This window comes from Myotis daubentonii, chromosome 9 (genome assembly GCF_963259705.1).
Source record: "Myotis daubentonii chromosome 9, mMyoDau2.1, whole genome shotgun sequence".
In the NCBI taxonomy this organism is placed as follows: Eukaryota; Metazoa; Chordata; class Mammalia; order Chiroptera; family Vespertilionidae; genus Myotis; species Myotis daubentonii.
In genome coordinates this window covers 34,244,075-34,264,361 of record NC_081848.1, presented here as the reverse complement: position 1 = coordinate 34,264,361, position 20,287 = coordinate 34,244,075, and the positions used below count along the sequence as shown (strand labels likewise).

At 43.0% G+C, this 20,287-nt stretch overlaps 1 protein-coding gene and 1 long non-coding RNA gene across 2 annotated transcripts in view; one reads left to right on the top strand and one right to left on the bottom strand.

Moving 5' to 3' along the window:
- Nucleotides 1-17,193, bottom strand: part of LOC132240740 (uncharacterized) — a 95,300-nt gene extending 78,107 nt beyond the window's left edge. The window contains exons 1-2 of the long non-coding RNA XR_009454394.1: nucleotides 17,087-17,193; nucleotides 16,871-16,977 (exon numbers count right to left, since the gene is read on the bottom strand). This is a non-coding gene — a long non-coding RNA (uncharacterized LOC132240740). The remainder of the gene's footprint in view (nucleotides 1-16,870; nucleotides 16,978-17,086) is intronic.
- The window catches only part of LOC132240730 (hemicentin-1-like), a 346,372-nt gene extending 328,577 nt beyond the window's left edge, over nucleotides 1-17,795 (top strand). Inside the window, exon 14 of the mRNA XM_059708312.1 lies at nucleotides 16,748-17,795. Within this exon, the coding sequence (XP_059564295.1) occupies nucleotides 16,748-17,449 (702 nt within the window). The 3' untranslated portion in view covers nucleotides 17,450-17,795. The remainder of the gene's footprint in view (nucleotides 1-16,747) is intronic.
- Nucleotides 17,796-20,287: the final 2,492 nt, after the last annotated feature.

The window sequence follows — 20,287 nt, the reverse complement described above, 5'->3', positions numbered from 1 at the left end:
TTACCATCACTAACGACAAGAACCATTTGGCCAAGGAAAGACAGCAAACATATATGGTCTATAAAGCTGAGAAATACAAAAATGAAGGTGAGAAGCAGTAAAACATGGTATCTTCCAAAAATTCACTTAAAGTCTTTTCAATCAGCATAAAAGCAAGTGCTCAAGATGAGAAACTTCAAATTAAGCTCAGTTATGAGCATAAACAGAAGTTTCTTCTTAAATGTAATAAAATAATCACCTGATTTGATAAGAACCAGACTGCAATAAAGGAAGAATTTGAACATCAGCAGAAAGAGCTGAACAAAGTCTTCAGCCCTATCATTCAAAAGCTGTTCCAGAGTGCAGGAGGCAAGTGAGGAGGAATGCCTTGGGGCTTCCCTAGTGATAAGGCTCCTCCACCAATGAAGAGGCTGATTAAGGCAACCCTAACATACATTTAGTTGTTGCTCCATACAAAATGTTGAAAGACCCAAATTTGTAGCAAACATGGCAATTTTAAAGCTCAGCTGCTATAGTACATAACTGGCAATCTCTGTAATTGAATATGGAACATATGCACAGGAAAATGAAATAACCTGTCACGTTCTGGTTACTGTATTGTAAATGGAAAGCACAATGTCTTAAAACAAACTGCATTTGAAATTAACACACACACACACACAAACTGCCACTATACAAACCACAAACATTTACTGCATTCTGATACAGGTTTTTTCTAAGAATATAGTACAAAACTCTGGACGTACGTTTCCCTGAAGCCTGAATACTGTTAATTAGGAGAGTGGATGTTTGTGGGTACATGTTGCACTGACCACGACTACCAAGTGACATGCTGTCCACATTTTCTTTAAGAAAAGTATCTTGTATTATTTTTGATATGTGAGGCCTCTAAAGTGTGGGGCCCAAGCTAGGATTCAACTTTCCCAGCTACTGTAGGCATTATTATTAAACCCATTTAACAGATGAGAAAATGGGGACTTGAGTTTATCTGCATAGAATGTAGGAAAAAGAAACATCTCTAGAAAGTTCAAGCATAACAAGATTCAATACTCATATCATGAGTTCACAAAATGATAGGAAGGCCTAGGGCATGGAGATAGAAAGCTACTTTCTCCATTACAACAAAAATGGAGAAACTATAGACAGATGTAGCTGGGCTTTGCTTTAGGGAGAGTAAGCATGGATATGTAGATATGATGTAAAGGAGAGAGAAAAGTTTCCATCCAATGGCATCTTTTGCTCAGTAAGATGAGGCAGCTGAGAGGACTAGCAGTGAGGTATATGAGGTTTGAGAAGAACCTTTGAGATAGAATGGGGGCACCTAGAGATGATTATGCTAAGTGAGATAAGCCAGTAAGGGAAAGACAAGTACCACATAATCTCACCTAAATGTAAAATCTAATGAACAAAATAGGTGCAGCAGCATGGAAACTTGGCACAAATTGACAGATCTCAGAGGAAAGGAGTGGAGGGAGCAGGCAGAGAATAACCAAAGAATTTATATGCATATATGCAGAATCCATGGACACAGATAATAGCGTGGTGAAGGCCTGGGGTGGAGCAAGAACTGGGTGGAGGGGAAGAATGGGTGTGTAAATGGGGGATATCTGTAATACTTTCAACAATAAAGATAAAAAGGACTTTAAAAGAAGAAGAATGGTCAAATGAATGAGATGTGTCTTTGAATTAAATAACAAATAAAATAGTTGTCATATAATGAATATTTTCTAAAAAAAAAAAAAAAGAAGAAAAAGAAAAGATATGTAAGTGGAGGTGGAGCATGTTTAAGGAAGTTAGTGTGATTGCTAGACAGCTTTCAGATTTACTTGATGATGTTACTCATTAATTTGTAAGAAATCAAACTGTCCAGTCAGGTGATATTTATTTTTATGACCTTTACCACATTACATGTCTGATTTTTAGATCATAGTCTAGAGAGATAAAAAGCACTCATAATATTGCATTGTGGAACTTAGTACTTGTTTCCACCCTAAATATGCCACATACACAGTCCCAGCCCAAAGTCCATCAGAAGCTATATCTCAGTCTCATCAAGTTCTACTCTTTTCAGTACTAGACATCCTTCCTCTAACACAGACCTCCTCCAGCTCCCAGACATGCACTCTTGAGAGAATGTCTCTAACCAGACCTACACAGATCATGAGAGACCCAGACCCATGGCAGAGGCAGAGAGGAAAGTCTGGAGCCCCTGCCTATGGAGGGGGTCAGTCCCAAAGTTGGAGGAGGAGGCAGTTTGAAGAAAGGACCGAGAGTTCTGTGAAAGGTTCTCCTGCACAGAGGTGGTGTGGATGGAGAGAGCTCTGCTTCTTCTCAGGAAAGCGGGATGAAAGAGGACAGAAGGAGGGAAAGGGGGTAGAACTGAAGAAGTTAGAGAAAACAAATTATGGTACTTGAAAGGCTTGGGGGCCTGTTTGCCAGGATTCTGAGGTGGGAAGTCTCCTCGTAGGTATTTGCACTCTATTACTTAAGCTGTGATGCCTAGATCAGTGGTCTTCACAATAGAATGCATACACCTGAGGATGTGAGGAGACATTGCAAGTTACTCAGATAGGAGTAGTGTGAACAAGGTAAGTGTTCTCAGCCTCACACTCCACATGTGCTCTTTCTTAAAATTGATTGGAAGGGCTTCTTTCCCATTCCATCTCTCACAGTTCTTTTTTTTTTTTTTAGAAACCAATTAATTTTACTATTCCAAGTTTTGTTTTACAAAGTGTTTTCTTTAATTTGCCTTCATTTGTTAGAGTATTATAAATGTCCTCCAATTCTCTTCCATTGCTCACCTCCACCTGGCTCCCATCCCAACCCTAGCCTTCACTGCACTATTTTCTGTGTCCATGGCTATGCATATATGCATATAAGTTCTTTTTGTTCCATATACCCATGTTTTATTTTTATAAATATATGTTTTTTATTGTTGACAGTACTCTAAATCCCTGCTCTTAAAAATTAGGCCCTCTAACAAGAACTGGAGTGCTGCCACTTGAGAGTTGCCTTAGAGACCTTCAGAGTGCCACATCATCTTCCAGCTCCTCCTGAGACTTTATGGAACAGTGAGTCTTCTCCCACTTTCCTTTATTCAGCACCATTGCCTTTGGGGTCTATGGTAAATATATCACAGGTAGTGGAGAGGTACAAAGGAACAATTAGAGAAATTGTATTGGGCACTTAAATTTTGTAGGGAGTTTCTATAAAGAGATTTTGGTCAAGACAGCTATGTGAACAGCTCAGCATTAATACCTGGAACTCTTTGCTAACATCCTCCCTACCTTCTCTCTCAGGTCTCTCAAAGCTTCTTAGGTCTCTGCATTGTTTCCACAGTGTCTCCTTCCTGCCATTGGTGGGAAGCTGGCTCTGTCCTGCAGGAGTAGGTGGAAATCAGGTAAGTTTCTCTTGCCCAGGTGAGATAGTTGCCATAAAATATTGTCCCTATCTGTCATTTCCTACACTTTCAAGAGATTTGGATACAGGCCCCCACTTACCATGTACCAGTACACACACCAGGATGACTTCATGCTCCATCCTTAAGCATGTCTTATACCAGTTTTCTCACCAGATGGGTCCTTCAGATGGCTTTGCAAGATGAGCAGCAAATGGGAAGAGCACCTTCTGACAACCTCCCTTTAGTGACTTCAACGACACTCTCTGCTTGATCAACTACCTACATTTAGTCTTCAGCCAACTGCACTGAATACTGCCATTCAGATAAAGAATTCCATAGAGAAACAGGAAGAGTTCAAATGCAGGGGCTCCAGGATTCCCAAATGTGGCCCTACCTGGGGCAGATTGGAGGAACAAAGAGGCCAGGCAGGTGTTTCTGGTGGAGCTCAACCCAGCAGCACCCAAACTCCGACCTCATCTACATCAGATATTTTTTGTGAAATTAGAGTAGAAACTAACTGCAAAGGGATTATCTTAACATTGCATGCACATTGTACACAGTAAAATGCCTCATTTTTAAACATTGGATGAGAAAACAATGCAATTGGATTTTAAATCCATTCACATTTTTACAAGAAATTTCAACATTACATTTGTAAATGAATGAAAAGAATGAGCTGTTAGATTCTTTAAATAAATGTAAAAGAATGGGATTGAAAAGGATTTTACTTTTTGTATTACCTACTTATGCAAGTAAAATATCCCACCAATTATGACTGTGGATAAATTGAATACATCACCATTAATAACTATAATTGAATATTCATTATCTGTAGTTATTTCAAGCATATAATCAGAAATCAAAAAGCTTTATCTATTGAAACAACTTCAAAAATTATAAACATTTAACATTTTTAAGTGTATTCATTCTAAATTCATATTTAACATATTTCTTAATAATCTCTATTTTATTTTTCTTATAATCATATAATGTAGAGAAAATGTCAGTTTTTCCCCATGAATCCCATATAGCCTAATCCCCTTCCAGTTTACTACTGTGTCCCTAACAAAAAACATCATTTTTGCTGCATGCCATGATATCAAAAAGGTTGAGAAGTGCTGCCTAGTCCATGGAGAAGTAATATGTGCTCCATCTCTACTGTTGCTTCCAAGGTCCTTAAGACCCTGCACTATTATATACCACATGCCTCTGCCTGCTCAGGATCCATTCCCCACATATAAAGCCTATTTCCACTCCACCTAAAGAGAGCATGGCCTTGGGAATGTCTTCCCCCACTCCTATTCTTTGAGCCAGCCCTTTCTAGATAGTCTCTGAGCAGCAAGATCTCTGAGCCCTGGGCCCTGGGCAGCAAAATTCACAGCCATGGCCACCAAATCCCACATTGTCCTGGTTGTTGATATGTGTTACAGCCCCTTTCCTCACTACTACCACTAATTTACATGTTCTTAAAAGGATTAGCCAGGGGTGGGCAAACTTTCTAACTCCAGGGCCACAATGGGTTCTTAAACTGGACCGGAGGGCCGGAACAAAAGCATGGATGGAGTGTTTGTGTGAACTAATATAAATTCAAAGTAAACATCATTACATAAAAGGGTACGGTCTTTTTTTTTTTAGTTTTATTCATTTCAAACAGGCCGGATCCGGCCTACGGGCCGTAGTTTGCCCACGGCTGGATTGGGCAGAGTGAGACAGGGAATTATAGAGGACACCTGCTTTTTCTGTTGGTCCAAGGCAAAAAGACCCCTAACCTCCTGGTCCCAGGGTCCTGCCACTGGATCACCAGACATTATATACAGAAGGTGTATATTTGTAAGTGAGCCATCTGTGTGCACAAGGTAGCTGAAGCCATGAGTGCCCTGCATAGTCTGAAAACTCAAGGGTCCTAAAACTTGTAGAAAAGGAGCCAGAATCTTACTCTACCCCTCGCTGTAGTCCCATAGATAAGATTGTCCCTTACCTGTCCAAGAGTGAGATTCTGCATTCCTTCCTTTTTCTGACCCTTGACTTATGTCTCAGAGTAATCTTTTTTTCTTTTTTCCAAATATATTCTATTGACCTTTCACCGAGAGGGAGAGAGACAGAGAGCGAGAAACATCGACGAGACATCGATCAGCCGCCTCCTGCACATCTCCCACTGGGGATGTGCCTGCAACCCAGGCACATGCCCTTGACCGGAATTGAACCCGGGACCTTAAAGTCCACAGGACGATGCTCCATCCACCGAGCCAAACCGGCTTCGGCATCAGAGTAATCTTTTTAATCTCTCATCATTACAGTGTTTTCCTCCTTTTCCAAAGAGTCACTGTTCAAGGCCTTGGGATAGCTCTGCCTCAGTCACCTAAGGAGGCAGCGAGTCTCTAAAATGGATCCTGTCAGACTCATCTCACTCTACCTCTTGCTCCAGATGGCTAAAGGTATGAAATCTTATATGAGTTTCTGATTCTCTGATATGTAAGAAGAAGGAAAAAGCTAAAAGGGAGGCACTTGAAAGGAAAATTTGGACAAAAATACAAATACTAAGAGATTCTGGAAAAGCAAAGCAAATTAATGTCCTTCTACTTACTAAGTACCAGGCAGTGTACTAGGCATTTTTACTTGTATCGCATGGTCCAGGCCTGCCGGTGGATGTATCTGTGTGTGTATGTGTGTACACCTGAGTACAAATGTGCATGTGGTGGGGCAAAGAATAAGAGAAAGTAAAATATCCCAGATGGTAATAAAGAAGCTTAAGTTCTTAGAGCCTCAAGATAATGTAGAATAAGATTGACAAAAAGTAGTTTGTATGCCCCCATTTTCTCATCCTATGCTCATGGCAAGTTGTATTAATAATTCTCAAATATCTTTACCACGCAACTACTTTAGATTCTTTCTCAACACAATTATGCACTATCCATCCAGAGCTATCAGAGTTCCTGTGTGACCCTTCCCTTCTATGGATATGGTCAGAACCTGACCTGGAGGAGGTAGCATGTTTATTCCCCATCTCCTGTGGTCGTATTCCTCAGGTCCCTCCTCACAGGGTGAGTTAAGTGAGGAGGCACCACTTGTCAGGATCTTACCAACCCTGGACGTATAACCCAACAATAAGTGCCTCCTCAAATGTATGCCCTAAGTCCTTCACTTGCCTCAGCTTAGCCAGGCCAAGATCTTATACTTCCACCATCTCTAGCTTCCTGCTAGCTCTGTGTGTATGTTCAAGTCAGAAAAGAGAACCCCAAGATCCAGCAACTATCTCCTTTCAGGCCTTATTCCCAGTATGTGGTTAGGATATAAATAGCCAAACATGTGTGTAATCAACCCCTCTTTGTCTGCCGAAAATGCTTCCCCTAGCCCTCCCTGATTGCATCTCTGTTCTCTTTTCAGCAGCATTCCAAGTCCAGGGGCCCCATGAACCAGTGGTGGCCATGCTGGGTGGTGATGCTGAGCTGCGCTATCAAATCTTGCCTCATCAAAGTGTTAAAAATATGAAAATATGCTGGACCCAATCCCTACCCTCCCAGGTGGTGCACTTGTATGAGGATGGAAGAGACAAGCCTGAGGAAGCCATGAAGGAATATTTGAGGAGGACAGAGCTTGAAATAGAAGTTATGCATATGGGGATTGTGGTCCTGAGAATCCACAATGTCCAACTCTCTGACAGTGGGCAGTATCGCTGTGTGATTCAACATGGTTCCTTCTACAGTGATACAATGATTGAGCTGAAAGTGGCAGGTAATGGCCCACACTGGTCTCCTTGACACCCCACAGAGGTAAGTTTATTCTGGGATGGGCTCCTTCGTCTATTTCAATTTTCTTTAGAAATATAACGAATTTATAAGATAAAGAAAGATGGCCATTATCTATTCACCCCATTACTCCATATATCACTGCTGGGGGCTAAATAAAAAAATAGACTCATAGTGGGAGTCAAGAAATAATGAGAAGGCATTTGTGTTGGATTGTGTTGGGTTCCTCCCTAGCCTCGAAGTCTAGTCCCATCCTTTGTTGCCAAGACTACTTCAGAGCCTCAGTTTCCTGTTCTGCACACTAAAGTTTAATCAGCAGCAAAAATTCTTGAGAAGCAGGGGAGGGATGTGTGTGTAGGAAAATGAGCTTAGGACCTGACTTCTCTCTCTCCCTCTTCCCAGCTCTTGGCTCACATCCTCAGTTCCACGTGGAAGTCACTAAGTCCGGACAACTCCAATTAGAGTGCAAGTCAGAGGGCTGGTTCCCTCAGCCTAAGGTTCAGTGGATGGACTCTGAGGGGGGAGAAATTCCAGCTCAATCTGAGACTCACACCCAGGACATAGGTGGCTTGTTTCATGTAACAACATCACTGGTACTCAGAGAACCTTCTCAGAAGAATCTGATATGTTCTGTCTGGGACCCAATAACAAATCAGAAAAAGGAAGATCAATTGTCCATAGCAGGTCAGTTTTCTCTCTCTTCTCACTGTGCCCACAAGAAGGGCTTTAATGCTCACATCCACATCTCTCGTCCCTTTCTCCCACATGCTGTATGTCTGATCACAGCTGCTTTTAGCAGCCTTTACACCAATTATAAAGTCTTGAATTTGTAATTTTTTTATTTTGTTATTTTTTTGTGTGGTATTTTATTTCTGAGAAAATAAGAGGAACACAATGACTTGTGCAGCCATATTCATATAGGAAATCTAAACATTTAAATTTAAGTCAGATGTGGGGCTACTCTAGGTAATGACAAGGCCATAAATGGCCATGAGAGCAAGTGGAGAAAAGTGGAGTCAAATTGAAGACCTACGTAATCTGGCCACTCTTTCCAGCTCTCACATTTCATCCATTTGTCTCCCTTTCTCTCGCTGAGCTCTGGGCACACTGGCTTTGGCAAGTTCTCAGAGGCAGCAAGCTTTTTCTTAAATTGGGCCTTCGCCCTTGCTCCCTCCTCTAAATGGGACACTCTGTCCTGGATTTTTTCTTAGTACAGTTTATTTATAATTTGAGAGGGTGACATGGTGGGATAATTCCAACATCCTGCTATGTCCCTAACACCAGTCTCCCTCTTCCCCTTCCATACTCTCTTTTCATTGCTTCATCTCTTCCTCCCTGAACTGTTTTACACCCCAGGACACACACTGAATCATTTACTTCTATTATTGAGGAAAACAATTTTATTTCACTCCTACCTCTAAATTTGCCTCTCCAGACCCATTAAACACTCAGCTGAACCAAGGGCCTTTCATGTAGTAACCTTAGAAAGAGGTTAAAATAAAAGTGTGATGAAAATAATGTCTATTTGCCAGTACAATATCCTCATACATTCTAACAGAATGTCAAAGAACACTGACAAGTAGAAAGAAAATTAAAACTTGTCTAAGGCAGTTTGTCCATCCAAACCAGGTGTAGCTGAGCACCAAACTCTCACCAAACTCAAGTTCTCAGTCTCCTAGCACAGAACTGTTTTCAGAGAAAGATTAACTGGCATCAAGTTTGAGATCTAGGGAGAGGGCAAATTACATAGGTCTTCACTTTGACTCCACTTTTCTCTACTTTCTCTCATGGCCATCTCTGGATGTATCATGACCTACAATTGTCCTACATGTAAATCAAACTCAAAATTTTGTATTTTCAATATGAATATTGATGTATAAGTCAGTGTGTTCCCCAGAACATTATACCCCATTTTTAGGTGGTAGTTTTTCAATTATTCTATTCTTCATGTGGGTAACTACTATTTATTCTCTAGTTTTGGATGAAATATTACTTCCTTAGAGAGTCTTACTTTAACTGCCTCTCGAGCTGAATTAGGTTGCAGCATTCTTCTCTTTTATACTACAACTAGATACCCGGTGCACAAAAACTTGTGCACTCAAGGGGGAGGGAGGGTCCCTCAGCCCGGCCTGTGCCATCTCGCAGTCTGGGACCCCTGGAGAGATAACAACCTGCTGATTTAGGCCAGCTCCCGGGTGGCAGAGGGCAGGCCCAATCCCAAGGTGCAGCCCCTGGTTGGGCTCAGAGCAGGGCTGATTGGGGAGTTGGGGTGCCACCCCCTGTCATGCACAGAGCAGGGCGGATTGGGAGGTTGCCATGCCACCCTCAGTCACGCTCAGGGTAGGGCTGATTTGGGGGTTGGGGCACCGCCCCCTGTCACACTCAAGGCAGGGTTAATGGGGAGGTTGCGGCGCCACCCCCTGTCAGGCACAGAGCAGGGCCAATCAGGGGGTTGGGGAGCTCCCCCCCCCCGCCCGTCATGCACAGAGCAGGGCCGATCAGGGGGATGAGGAGCTCCCCCCGTCACAGAGTAGGGCCGATAGGGAAGTTGGGGCGCCGCCACTGCAACACTCAGGGCAGGGCCGATGGGGAGGTTATGGCTCTGCACCATCACACACAGAGCAGGGCCCGTGGACGGGGATGGGGAGGGGGTTGGGGCGCCCCCCTCTATCACCCACAGAGCAGGGCCGATCAGGGGGTTGGGGCGCCACCACTCTCACACTCAGGGCAGGGCCTATGGGGAGGTTATGGCTCTACCCCATCACACACAGACCAGGGCCCGTGGGGAGGTGTTGGAGCGCCGCACCCTGTCACACACAGAGCCGCAGGGCGATCAGGGAGTTGGGGAGCTCCCCCTGTCAGGCACAGAGCAGGGCTGATCAGGGGGTTGGGGCGCCTTCCCCTGTCACAAACAGAGCAGGGCGGATAGGGAGGTTGTGGCCCCGCCCCCTGTCACACACAGAGCCACAGGGCAATCAGGGGGTTTGGGCGCTGCCCCCTGTCACACTGATCCTGGTGCCAGGAGGTCTCGCGGCTCCACTGATCCCGGTGCTGGGAGGCATATTACCCTTTTACTATATAGGATAGAGGCCTGATGCACAGGTAGGGGCTGGCTGGTTTGCCCTGAAGGGTGTCCTGGATCAGGGTGGGGGTCCCCACTGGGGTGCCTGGCCAGCCTGGGTGAGGGGATGATGGCTGTTTGCAGCTGGTCACACATCCTTCAGGATGGGGGTCCCCACTGGGGTGCCTGGCCAGTCTGGGTGACGGGGTGTGGGCTGTTTTCAGGCTGGCAGGTAACTGAAGCTCCCAACTGCTCCTTTTTTTCTTTTTTCTTTATTTTATTCTGAGCCAGCTTTTGCTCTGGCTCCAGCTCTGAGGCCTCGGCTGCTGAAAGCAGGTATCTGGTTTGTTTGGGTTCTATAATCGAAACACTGTTTCAACTCCAGCTCTGAGATCCAGGCTGTCTGAAAGCAGGTTTCTGGGGTTTTGTTTAGCTTCTATATTTTTAGCAAGGTTTCAAACTGCAAGCTCAGAGGCCAGCAATGCAGGAGGGGAATGTTGGAGTCCTCCGTCACTGAAGCAAGCAAGCCTCATGTTCGCTTCAAGCTGCCTGGCTGCCAGCCGCCATTTTGGCTGGCAGTTAATTTGCATATCACCCTGATTAGCCAATGCGAAGGGTAGTGGAGGTATGGCTTATTACCATGTTTCTCTTTTATTCGATAGGATTTCCTTGTGCATTAATATTCATTGTAAATGTCACTCAGTATGCAGTATATTTCCTGAAGATAGGAGGCATGATTTAAAATCATTCTAAACTGCCTGGATGGAATGGCTCAGTGGTTGAGAATCGACCTATGAACCAGAAGGTCATGGTTGGATTTCCTGTTAGGGCACATGCTCAGGATGCAGGCTCAAACCCCAGTAGGAGGCATGCAAGAGGCAGTTAATCAATGGTTCTTTCTCATCACTAATGTTTCTGTCTCTCTCTTCCTCTCCCTTCCACTCTGAAATCAATAAAAATATATTTTAAAAAACATAATTCTCATAAAGATACATAGAAATCAGGGGCCACAACTTTAATTAACTCATAAGTGAGAGAAAGAGCCTCTGACAAAACTGGTTCAAAATCAGTGAAAAATTCAATCCTAAAATAGGACTACTAAGTTTATGTTCCATAGGTCAATAAAACCATAATAAAGTTTTATTTTCCTAAGTAAGATAATATTTTTTTAAATATATATTATTGATTTTTTTATAGAGAGGAAGAGAGAGGGATAGAGAGTTAGGAGCATCAACAAGACAGAAACATTGATCAGCTGCCTCCTACACACCCTCTACTGGGGATGTGCCCACAACCAAGGTACATGCCCTTGACTGGAATCAAACCTAGGAACCTTCAGTCCACAGGCCGACGCTCTATCCACTGGGCCAAATCAGTCAGGGCATCAGATGATCTTTAGATACATTTATTACATAATGCATTAGCATGATATTAAAAAGACATGGAATTTGTTTTTTGCCTTATTTCCATATCGTAGGCACTTTTTTTCAACATAGGCTTCTCTGAGTTAATATTGCACCTGATGACTGAAGAGGGAGTAGAAGCTGTCCAGTAAGAATGGTAAAGGGAAAGGCAACAAGTGTTCCAGGAATAGGGACAGTGCAGAGACCCACTTCACTTCAATCGTCCACTGCCAGTGTCAGACCTTGGGCTTCATCCAAAAGTAAAAGTGTTTTAGTTCTAAAACATTAAATACCAATGTCTCACTTTTTGAGCATAGTTTCCAATTCTTCAAACTTTATACTTGACCTCTTCTTACACAGGCTTTTCAGCCTCATAGAGACCTCTGGTCCCTTGATTCTTTCATGCTATTCCAGGTACCAGCTTCAGTCTTCTCTAAACTCCATGGGTCACCTCCCTGAATTGGTCTTTTGTCAATTCTGTTACATGTTGTAACACTGCTACTCTTCCAAGAAAGAAATTAATTTATTTGCTTAAATTTATTTTCTGAGCAAATAAGCTGAATAATATTTGAATGAATGCTTGAACTTACTAGTTAACCATAATTTGAGAGGGAAATTGAGATAGAGGGAGGATCCACAATGTATTTCTGTTAGAGGGAATATGATTGGGGAGCCACTGAATAAAAAGTAGATGTGGTAACAACTTTCTTGGGAAACTAATTGTGGGACATCTGTGTTTTAGTTGTTGAGACCATCAGTACAACAGTCAATGAGCCCATCAATACTACAGTCATTCCTGTGGTTACATCTTTGGCAGCACTTCTGATAATGCTGATTTTCATTGGACTACTTTATTTACTAAACAACAGTCTCAAAAACCGGTCCAAAAACAGGTAAAGGTATTCTTTTTCCAATATACAATCATCCCTTCTCAGAGATATCTGTCCTTCACCTTTCTGCTTAGGAACAACATAAAAATCAACCAAGGTCTATTCAGAGGAAGTCACACCAATGAGACTCTAATACCTCAACCATAAAATGTGGAAAATAAACTTTATTTATAGAACTTCTGTGTAGATTAAAAGAAATGCTTTACATGAAGCATTCTTGCCTTGAACTATCACAAAGGTATTCAATGAAAGGCTATCATTAATAATCTTGTGACAGAAGAAGGAGGAAGAAAGAAATAAATGGAAAGATGATGGAAGGATCAAATATTCATGATACACTGAATATCCATGAGGCATATCAAGCACTCATTTATGAGATCTTAAACTGACCACCCATGGGAAATACTTATTTTTCTATCAACAACTTTTGCACAAGAAATAAGGGTAAAATTTATAGCTGCTCATTAGGCCAACAAAGAGCTACAACTATGCTAGGTATACTTGCCCCACAAGTATGCGTGTTGGCCCCAGGTAATACATTATGAGCCCCCTTGTTCAAGATACCTTTAGTCTTTAAAACCACACAATCAGCAGCAGATTGATGAGGCAGAGAAAAACAGGACCTGTAAACACTGCTCTTTTTTTTTTTGAGAATTTACATGGTGTGCTTGCAAACTCTCCTAAGTGTTCATCTAAATCATCTCTTTCCCTTGGCATTTTGCTAAATCTTAAATTGATTCAATAAACTGTGTATTTATAAATAAATAAATAAATAAACAAACAAACAAACAAACAAACTGTGTATTTTTGCCCTGGCCAATGTAGATCATTGGTTAGAGTGTTGGCCCGAGAAACAAAGGATCATGGGTTCACCTCCAGGCCAAGGGCACATACCTGGGTTGCATGTTCAATCTCTGGCTCCAGTATGGGTGTGTGCAGGAGGTAATCTATCAATGTGTTTCTGTATCCCTCTCACACAGGTATCTCTCTCTCTCTCTCTCTCTCTCTCTCTCTCTCTCTCATGCCCCCCTCCTTCTTTTCTGCTCTAAAAAAAAAAAAAAGATAAAAACAAAAACAATGAAAAATATATGCTCAGGTGAGGATTAACAAATAAATAAATAAGTAAACTCTGTATTTTGAGTTTAGTAATTTGGCATAGAGTTGTTTAAAACATTTTCTTTTACTCTTTTAATGTCTAAAGTGTCTGTAGTAATGTCCTCTCCTGATATAGAAATTTTGTGTTTTTTATCTTTCTTCCTTGATTAAGCCACCTAGAAATTTATCAATTTTATTAATATTTTCAAATATCTTTTTATATCATTATTTGCTAGTAATATTTCATTGATTTTTGCTGTTAATTTAATTATATCCTTCCTTATTTGTGTTTAATTTGGTCTTCTTTTGAGAGTGGAAGGGAGGGGAAGAAACAGAGAGAGAGAAACATTGATGTGAGAGACACACAACAATTGGTTGCCTCCTGCATGCTCCCCGACTGGGCCAAGAATCAAGGCTGCAATGGAGGTATGTGCCCTTGACTGGAATTGAACCCAAGATCCTTCAGTCCTCAGGCTGATGCTCTATCCACTGAGCCAAATCTGCCAGCGCTAGAAGCTTCTTAAGTGATTGGTTTTTTATGTTACTTCTTTCCTAATATTAGCACTTAAACATTTAATACTATAAATTCCTTTCTAAAAGGGTATTATGCTAAGTGAAATAAGTCTGACAAAGACAAATACCATATGATTTCACTTATGTGTGGAATCGAGAGGACAAAATAAATGAACAAGCAAAACAAAAACAGACTCAGAGAACAAACTAATGGTTGCCAGATAGGAAGACAACCTGGATGGGTGGGTAAAAAAGATGAAGAGATTAAGAAGTACGAATTTGTAGTTACAAAGTAGTCACAGGCATGTATAGTACAGCACAGGGGATATAGTTAATAATATTGTAATAACTACATATGGGGTCAGATGTGTACTAGACTTATCAGGGTGATCACTTCATATGTTATATAAATGTCTAACCACTGTGCTATGCACCTGAAAGTAATCCTATATAATAAAATGCTAATATGCAAATTGATCAAATAGTGGAACGACTGGTCACTATGACCCACACTAACCACCAGGGGGCAGATACTCAACACAGGAGCTGCCCCCTGGTGGTCAGTGTGCTGCCACTGGGGAAGCAGAAGCCAGAAGCCGGGCTCACGGCTGGCAAGCGCAATGGCAGTGGCAAGGGCCTCTCCCACTACCGCGGCAGCGTTAAGGATGTCCAACTGATGTGGGGAGCAGGCCTAGCCATCATTTGAACATCCCCTGAGGGCTCCCGGACTGCGAGAGGGCACAGGCCGGGTTGAGAGGAACCCCCCTCCAAGTGCATGAATTTCATGCACCAGGCCTCTAGTATAAAATAATATTGAGTCTCAAAAAAACCCAAAACCTTTAACATTGGGGCTATCAGAGCCTTCCATTTTGGATGAGTATGTGAACAAATTAGACTATTCCACAGTAGTTGACCAATTCTCTCCAATACCCATAACTATCATTTAAAAACCTATCATTAAAAAATCTTTGAACCCAATTCAAAATATGGTGAATAAAATGTACAAATAAAATTTCCTCTAGCTTTAGCTGTATCTCATGAATTGTAATGTAACCCAGGTATGTGCCCTTGACTATGAATCAAACCTATGACCCTTTGGTCTGAGGACAAACATTCCCTAATCACTGAGCAAAGTGGCCAGGGCATGTGTTGTATTTTTATTATTCAGTTCAAACATTTTCTAATTTCCCTTGTTATTTATTCTTTGATCTATAGGTTCTTTATAAATGTGTTAATTTCCATCTAATATCATTGCCCTTCTACCTGAAGAAACTTTTACATTTCTTGCTGTGTGTGAATGCTGGTAACAAATTCTCATGGCTTTTGTTAGCCAAAGAAGCCTTTCTTTCCACTTTTTTTTTTTCTTAAGGCTATTTTCACTGGATATAGAGAAAGTCTAGAGTAGCCTTTATTGTTAAAGCTAGTTTAGTCCTATTCCTGTCAATCTTTCTGGGCTCTCTATTAAAAAGCAAGGTATCTCCAATCTGACTAGTTGGAACTATAATGTCTTTCAGTTCTGTGCGAGCTCTGAGGATTGTCCAGTTAAAGTTCCCATTAGTATTTTGCCTCACCTCATATATAACACAGTATTCAGCAACCAGTTCAGAAAATCCCTGTGTAGATTTCTGGATCTCTCTCTCTCTCTCTCTCTCTCTCTCTCTCTCTCTCTCTCTCTCTCTCTCTTCTCTCTGCCTAGCTTCCTCTATTCTAGTATTCTGCTCCAAAAATTCTACCCCTCAGCCTCCCTGAACTCTGATCCTTGTCTCTTCATCTTCACAAGGCAGCTCTGTCCACGGGATTCTCTTCTCTGCTCTGCAGTCTAGAAACAGTCTCAATACAGTAGGTTGAAAAATTATGTTGTTGTTCTTTGCTAAGGATCATAAACCTGTGAGGCTATTATTTAATGTCTGAAACAGTTTTAAAATATGTTTTATCTGATTTTATTAGTGTTTATGCCAGGAGGGCATGTCTAGTCCCAGTTACTTCATTATAGCTGGAAGGATGTCCATTATTCTTTCTACAGATGGAAATAGTCCTTTGACTTCTGTGACCCTATTAAAGGTCCTCCTGCCCTTAGAGCCTGCCCAAGAGGCTACGGGAAAGAGCTTAGGAAGGCCAAACTCAAAGTGAGAGGCAGGCTGTCATGGGCCCTGAGCACCCAGGCACTCCTCCCAGGACCAGGCTGAAGTAAGGCAGGTGCCTAAGACACAACAGTTAGGGAGACACTAACTCAGGTTCACATAAATGCTGCCCCTGTTCTTGCATGACACTGAGAATAAATGCCTCCTTCTACTTCACATCACCTGCCTACACTAGTCCCAGCTCTGCCCTGGGCATTCTTGCTAAGTGTGCAAAGAATGCAATGCCCGGGGTTCTCTACTTGGATCACTTCTCAAAGCTGAGTTTGCAGTGAGCAACCTTGAGAAATAAAATAATTTCTTTTCTGAGCAAAAAGCAAACTTGTTTCCTCATGTTATAGAGGCGGTAAACACCAGAACGACACCCACCATCGCACCTGCCAGGCCACCCCGCCCGTGAACAGGGATTATTCCGCAGTCCCTGCCGACCACTTGGAGTTCTATGCTGAGTCCGACTCCGAGGGCGCCAGTGCCAACGCCCCCGGGCCTGCCATCCTGGCCTACGCCTGTGTTGCTTCCACCAAGCCTGCCCAGGACGGTGCCAGGACCCACGCGCCCGGAACTGCCCCCGCCTCCCAGGAGGAGCACAATACCAGCCCGGACCAGTACGGTGCCAGCGCGGACCCGCCCAGGACCACCCTTGGCAAGGCTGCCATCGGAGCAGACAGCCCCAAGGTCACCGATGCAGATCTTGACCCAGAAGCCACCTGCACCTACCCACCTGGGACAGTCTCTGCCGCCCAGGAGGACCACACTACCAACCCTGACCAGGAAGGTGCCTGCGCGGACCCACCCGGGGCTGCCCTCCCCAACGCCACCCCCAAGGCCACCAATGCACACCTTGACCCAGAAGCCGCCTACACCTACCCGCCTGGGGCGGCCCCGGCTGAGGCCCATGACACCCTCTCCTCCAGCGCCTCGAAAGCCTTTGCGAACGTTCGGCTCTTCTTCAAATATAACCCTAAGAAGAAGGCGGAACTCCACGGCATTACGGAGAGATTCACTGGCCTGTCCATCGGTCCCTATTTGCAGAAGGTCTCGAGGGAATTATCCTGTGTGAATTCACAAATAAGCTGTAGCTCGGCTCAGTCTCCAGGATCAACCACTTCCATGCAAAGTAGTCACCCCCTAGAAAACCTCTCCAACTTCAACAAGAACATAGTCAGCCACCTTGAACCCCTGGGAGCGGTTCCAGCCCAATGACCTGCTTGAGAGCCACATGAGGCAGGGGCAGGTGTCTCCCCTGGCTCAGTCTCTGGCCAAGACCAAGGGGCTGCATGTGGCATGGACATCGGCACCAACTACATGGAAAAGCAGGAGCGGAACGTGGATGATGCCACCTTGAAGGTGACCAGAACATCATGGGGCTCCAGAGGGGCACCAGTAAGTGTGCCAGCCCTTCAAGTATGATGCCATGTGGCATGAGAAGGCACATATGTCTACCTCTGCAAGGATCATGTCCTTCCACCCATGGGCCATGCAACCATCTGCCTGCAAAGGGCCACTGTTAATGTAAGGAACATTCAAACCTGTAAAGACTTTTTGTGAGCTCATTTGCACTAAACTTTCGACAATTGCTGGGAAGCAGAATCTCAATAGATTCAGATAATGCCCCAGAGAACAGCAGTTCTTCCCCTTGTTGTATACATTACAATGAAAGTGTTAGGGGCAGAAATAGAATATTGGGGACCAGCTATATTTATAAGCTATATTTATAAGAAATATAAATCATGCTCTATTAACCTCGATTGCCTTGTTCTGATTAAACAAAGGATACTTGGCTGGGAGTTGTATGCCCCCAGGACCTTGGAGTCAACCTTGGAATAGGGTCCATTCTCATTCAAAAACTGCCTATTATCAGGGAAATATTAACAACCTTGTTGCCCAAACAATGGAGTTCTTCCCAGCCAGTTTTACCTCTTTCTTTAAATTTGGATGCCTTTTGTAGGGTGAGGCCAGACTAGAAGAGGTCAATAGTGAAAAGGGGAACATATACAATACTTTCAACAATAAAGATTTTTAAAAAATAAATTTGGATGCCTTTTATTTTTTCTTCTTGTCTGATTGCTGTGGCTTGAATAAGAGTGGTAAAAGTGGTCATTCTTGCCTTGTTCCTGCTCTTAAGGGAAATGTTCTTAGATTTTCCCCATTGAGTCTAATGTTAGCTGAGGCTTTGTCATATTTGGCCTTTATTATGCTGAGACATGTTCCCAATATTCTCACTTTGCTCAGAATTTTTATCATAAACGGATGCTGGGTTTTGTAAGAAGCTTTTTATGCACCTATTAATATGATCATATGATTTTTATCATTCATTTTGTTTATGTGATATATATTAATTGATTTGTGGATATTGTACCAACCTTGCATCCCAGCAGTAAATCATGGTTAACTTAATATCCTGCTTGGTGGTTCCAAATTTTGGTCATTATCTTGTTTGGTTGTATTCACTGCTTTATTTCTTAATAATTCTTTTCTTTTTTTCTTGCTTTTTGCGTATCTCATAATGTTTGACTGAATGATGGACATTGTATGCAAAAGAACAGGAGAAAATGAGAGAAGTAATATTTATACATTTAAATAGCTCACTTTGCCATCTGACAAGCCACTAGTGTGTGGGATTGAGTTCATTTAGTCAGCATTGAGCTGTGTGTGTTGGTGTTTTGTTGCTGTAACTGCGTGAAGTGCACCACAGACCACATTAAGCAATTCTTAATGTGAGGCTTGAGGTGTCAGGAATCTCTCTGAGTGTACACTTTCAACTTTTAGCAGGCACTATCTACCTTTATCACACATGGGCGGGGGGTTGGGAGGGTGTCTCTGTTATTGGTCTCAGAGTAAGATGATATGGCTTGTATGTTGTAAGATGTGTTCTGAGGGCATTGGAAGTGCTTGGTTTCCCTGCTCCAGGCTCAGTCTTAGACAAGCCCTATGCACTTGAACTACAGAAGTGGAACTTTCTCAGAATTTCTTCTCCTTCCCACTGTGACAGGTGAATTCTGCCTTACAGATGCTCTTATATGGGTAACTTTCCTGCCCCTCCCTTAATGGAGAAAGGAGTTCATTTTCTACAATGTGGGATCCCTAGCTCAAGAGAGTTACTACCCTTCCCCACCAGTAAAACATTATTTTGCTTCTACCCATTTCCCAGCAGAAATCCTATAAAAGGTTCAATAAGTTTTCCTACCCCATCCCAGTAGCTGACAACTTTTACTTCACATTAGAAAAGAGTCTGGGAAATGGATGGGGTTCTGTGCCTATGTCCCAAGGGTTACTCTTCCTGGATCCTGCCCTGCCTCTATCTTCTCATGAGCACTTGGTGGACACCTGCAGATAATGGCTGGTAAGGGAGTGAGAACCTTCCAAGAATTCCAAACTGTCCTACTAACACTTACTGAATCTTTAGTAGTCTATTAAAATCCCAGTCTTTCTTTCCTTCTTTTTGTGTTCTCCAACAGATAAAGAGTTCATGTGTTCTATCTCCCCTTGGAGAGGCCTGTCACCCTCTGGAACTCATTTCACCTTCTTGCCTCATTACCTAGTTCTCTGAAGGGCTCCAAAAAGCCTATGGTTTTATACATCATCCTGATTTACCTGTTTGTTAAGGTATAAGTGATAGTCTCTTGTGGCTTTTATAAATGGAAGAAGAACTCAGCGTTTTTTAAAAAGCTGAAACTGGTGCCTGTGGGTCCAGGCATACAAACGCTGCCACATCCAACTCTCCCATAATCTCCATCACTGCTCCAGAAAATCTCTTGTCAGAGGCACCAGGAAGCATCATTTGTTGCACTCTCTGTCCACCTTGATTTTACAAGCAAGAGTATAGTCCAGGAACTCTAGATGGCCCACCAAGGCTGTCCTAGTACATCTCTAGTCCCAGACCCACCTCAGCCCTGTGGCGTGCTTCCAAGACTTTCTGTAGCTCATGCCCTTTCCAGGCATAGCTCTGGGCCCTGGGGAAGCTTGCCCCTGGGACTTCCTATGGTCCTTGCTCACGCCAGGACTCCCAGTGGCTCATATCCACTCTGGCTTCAGCTCTGG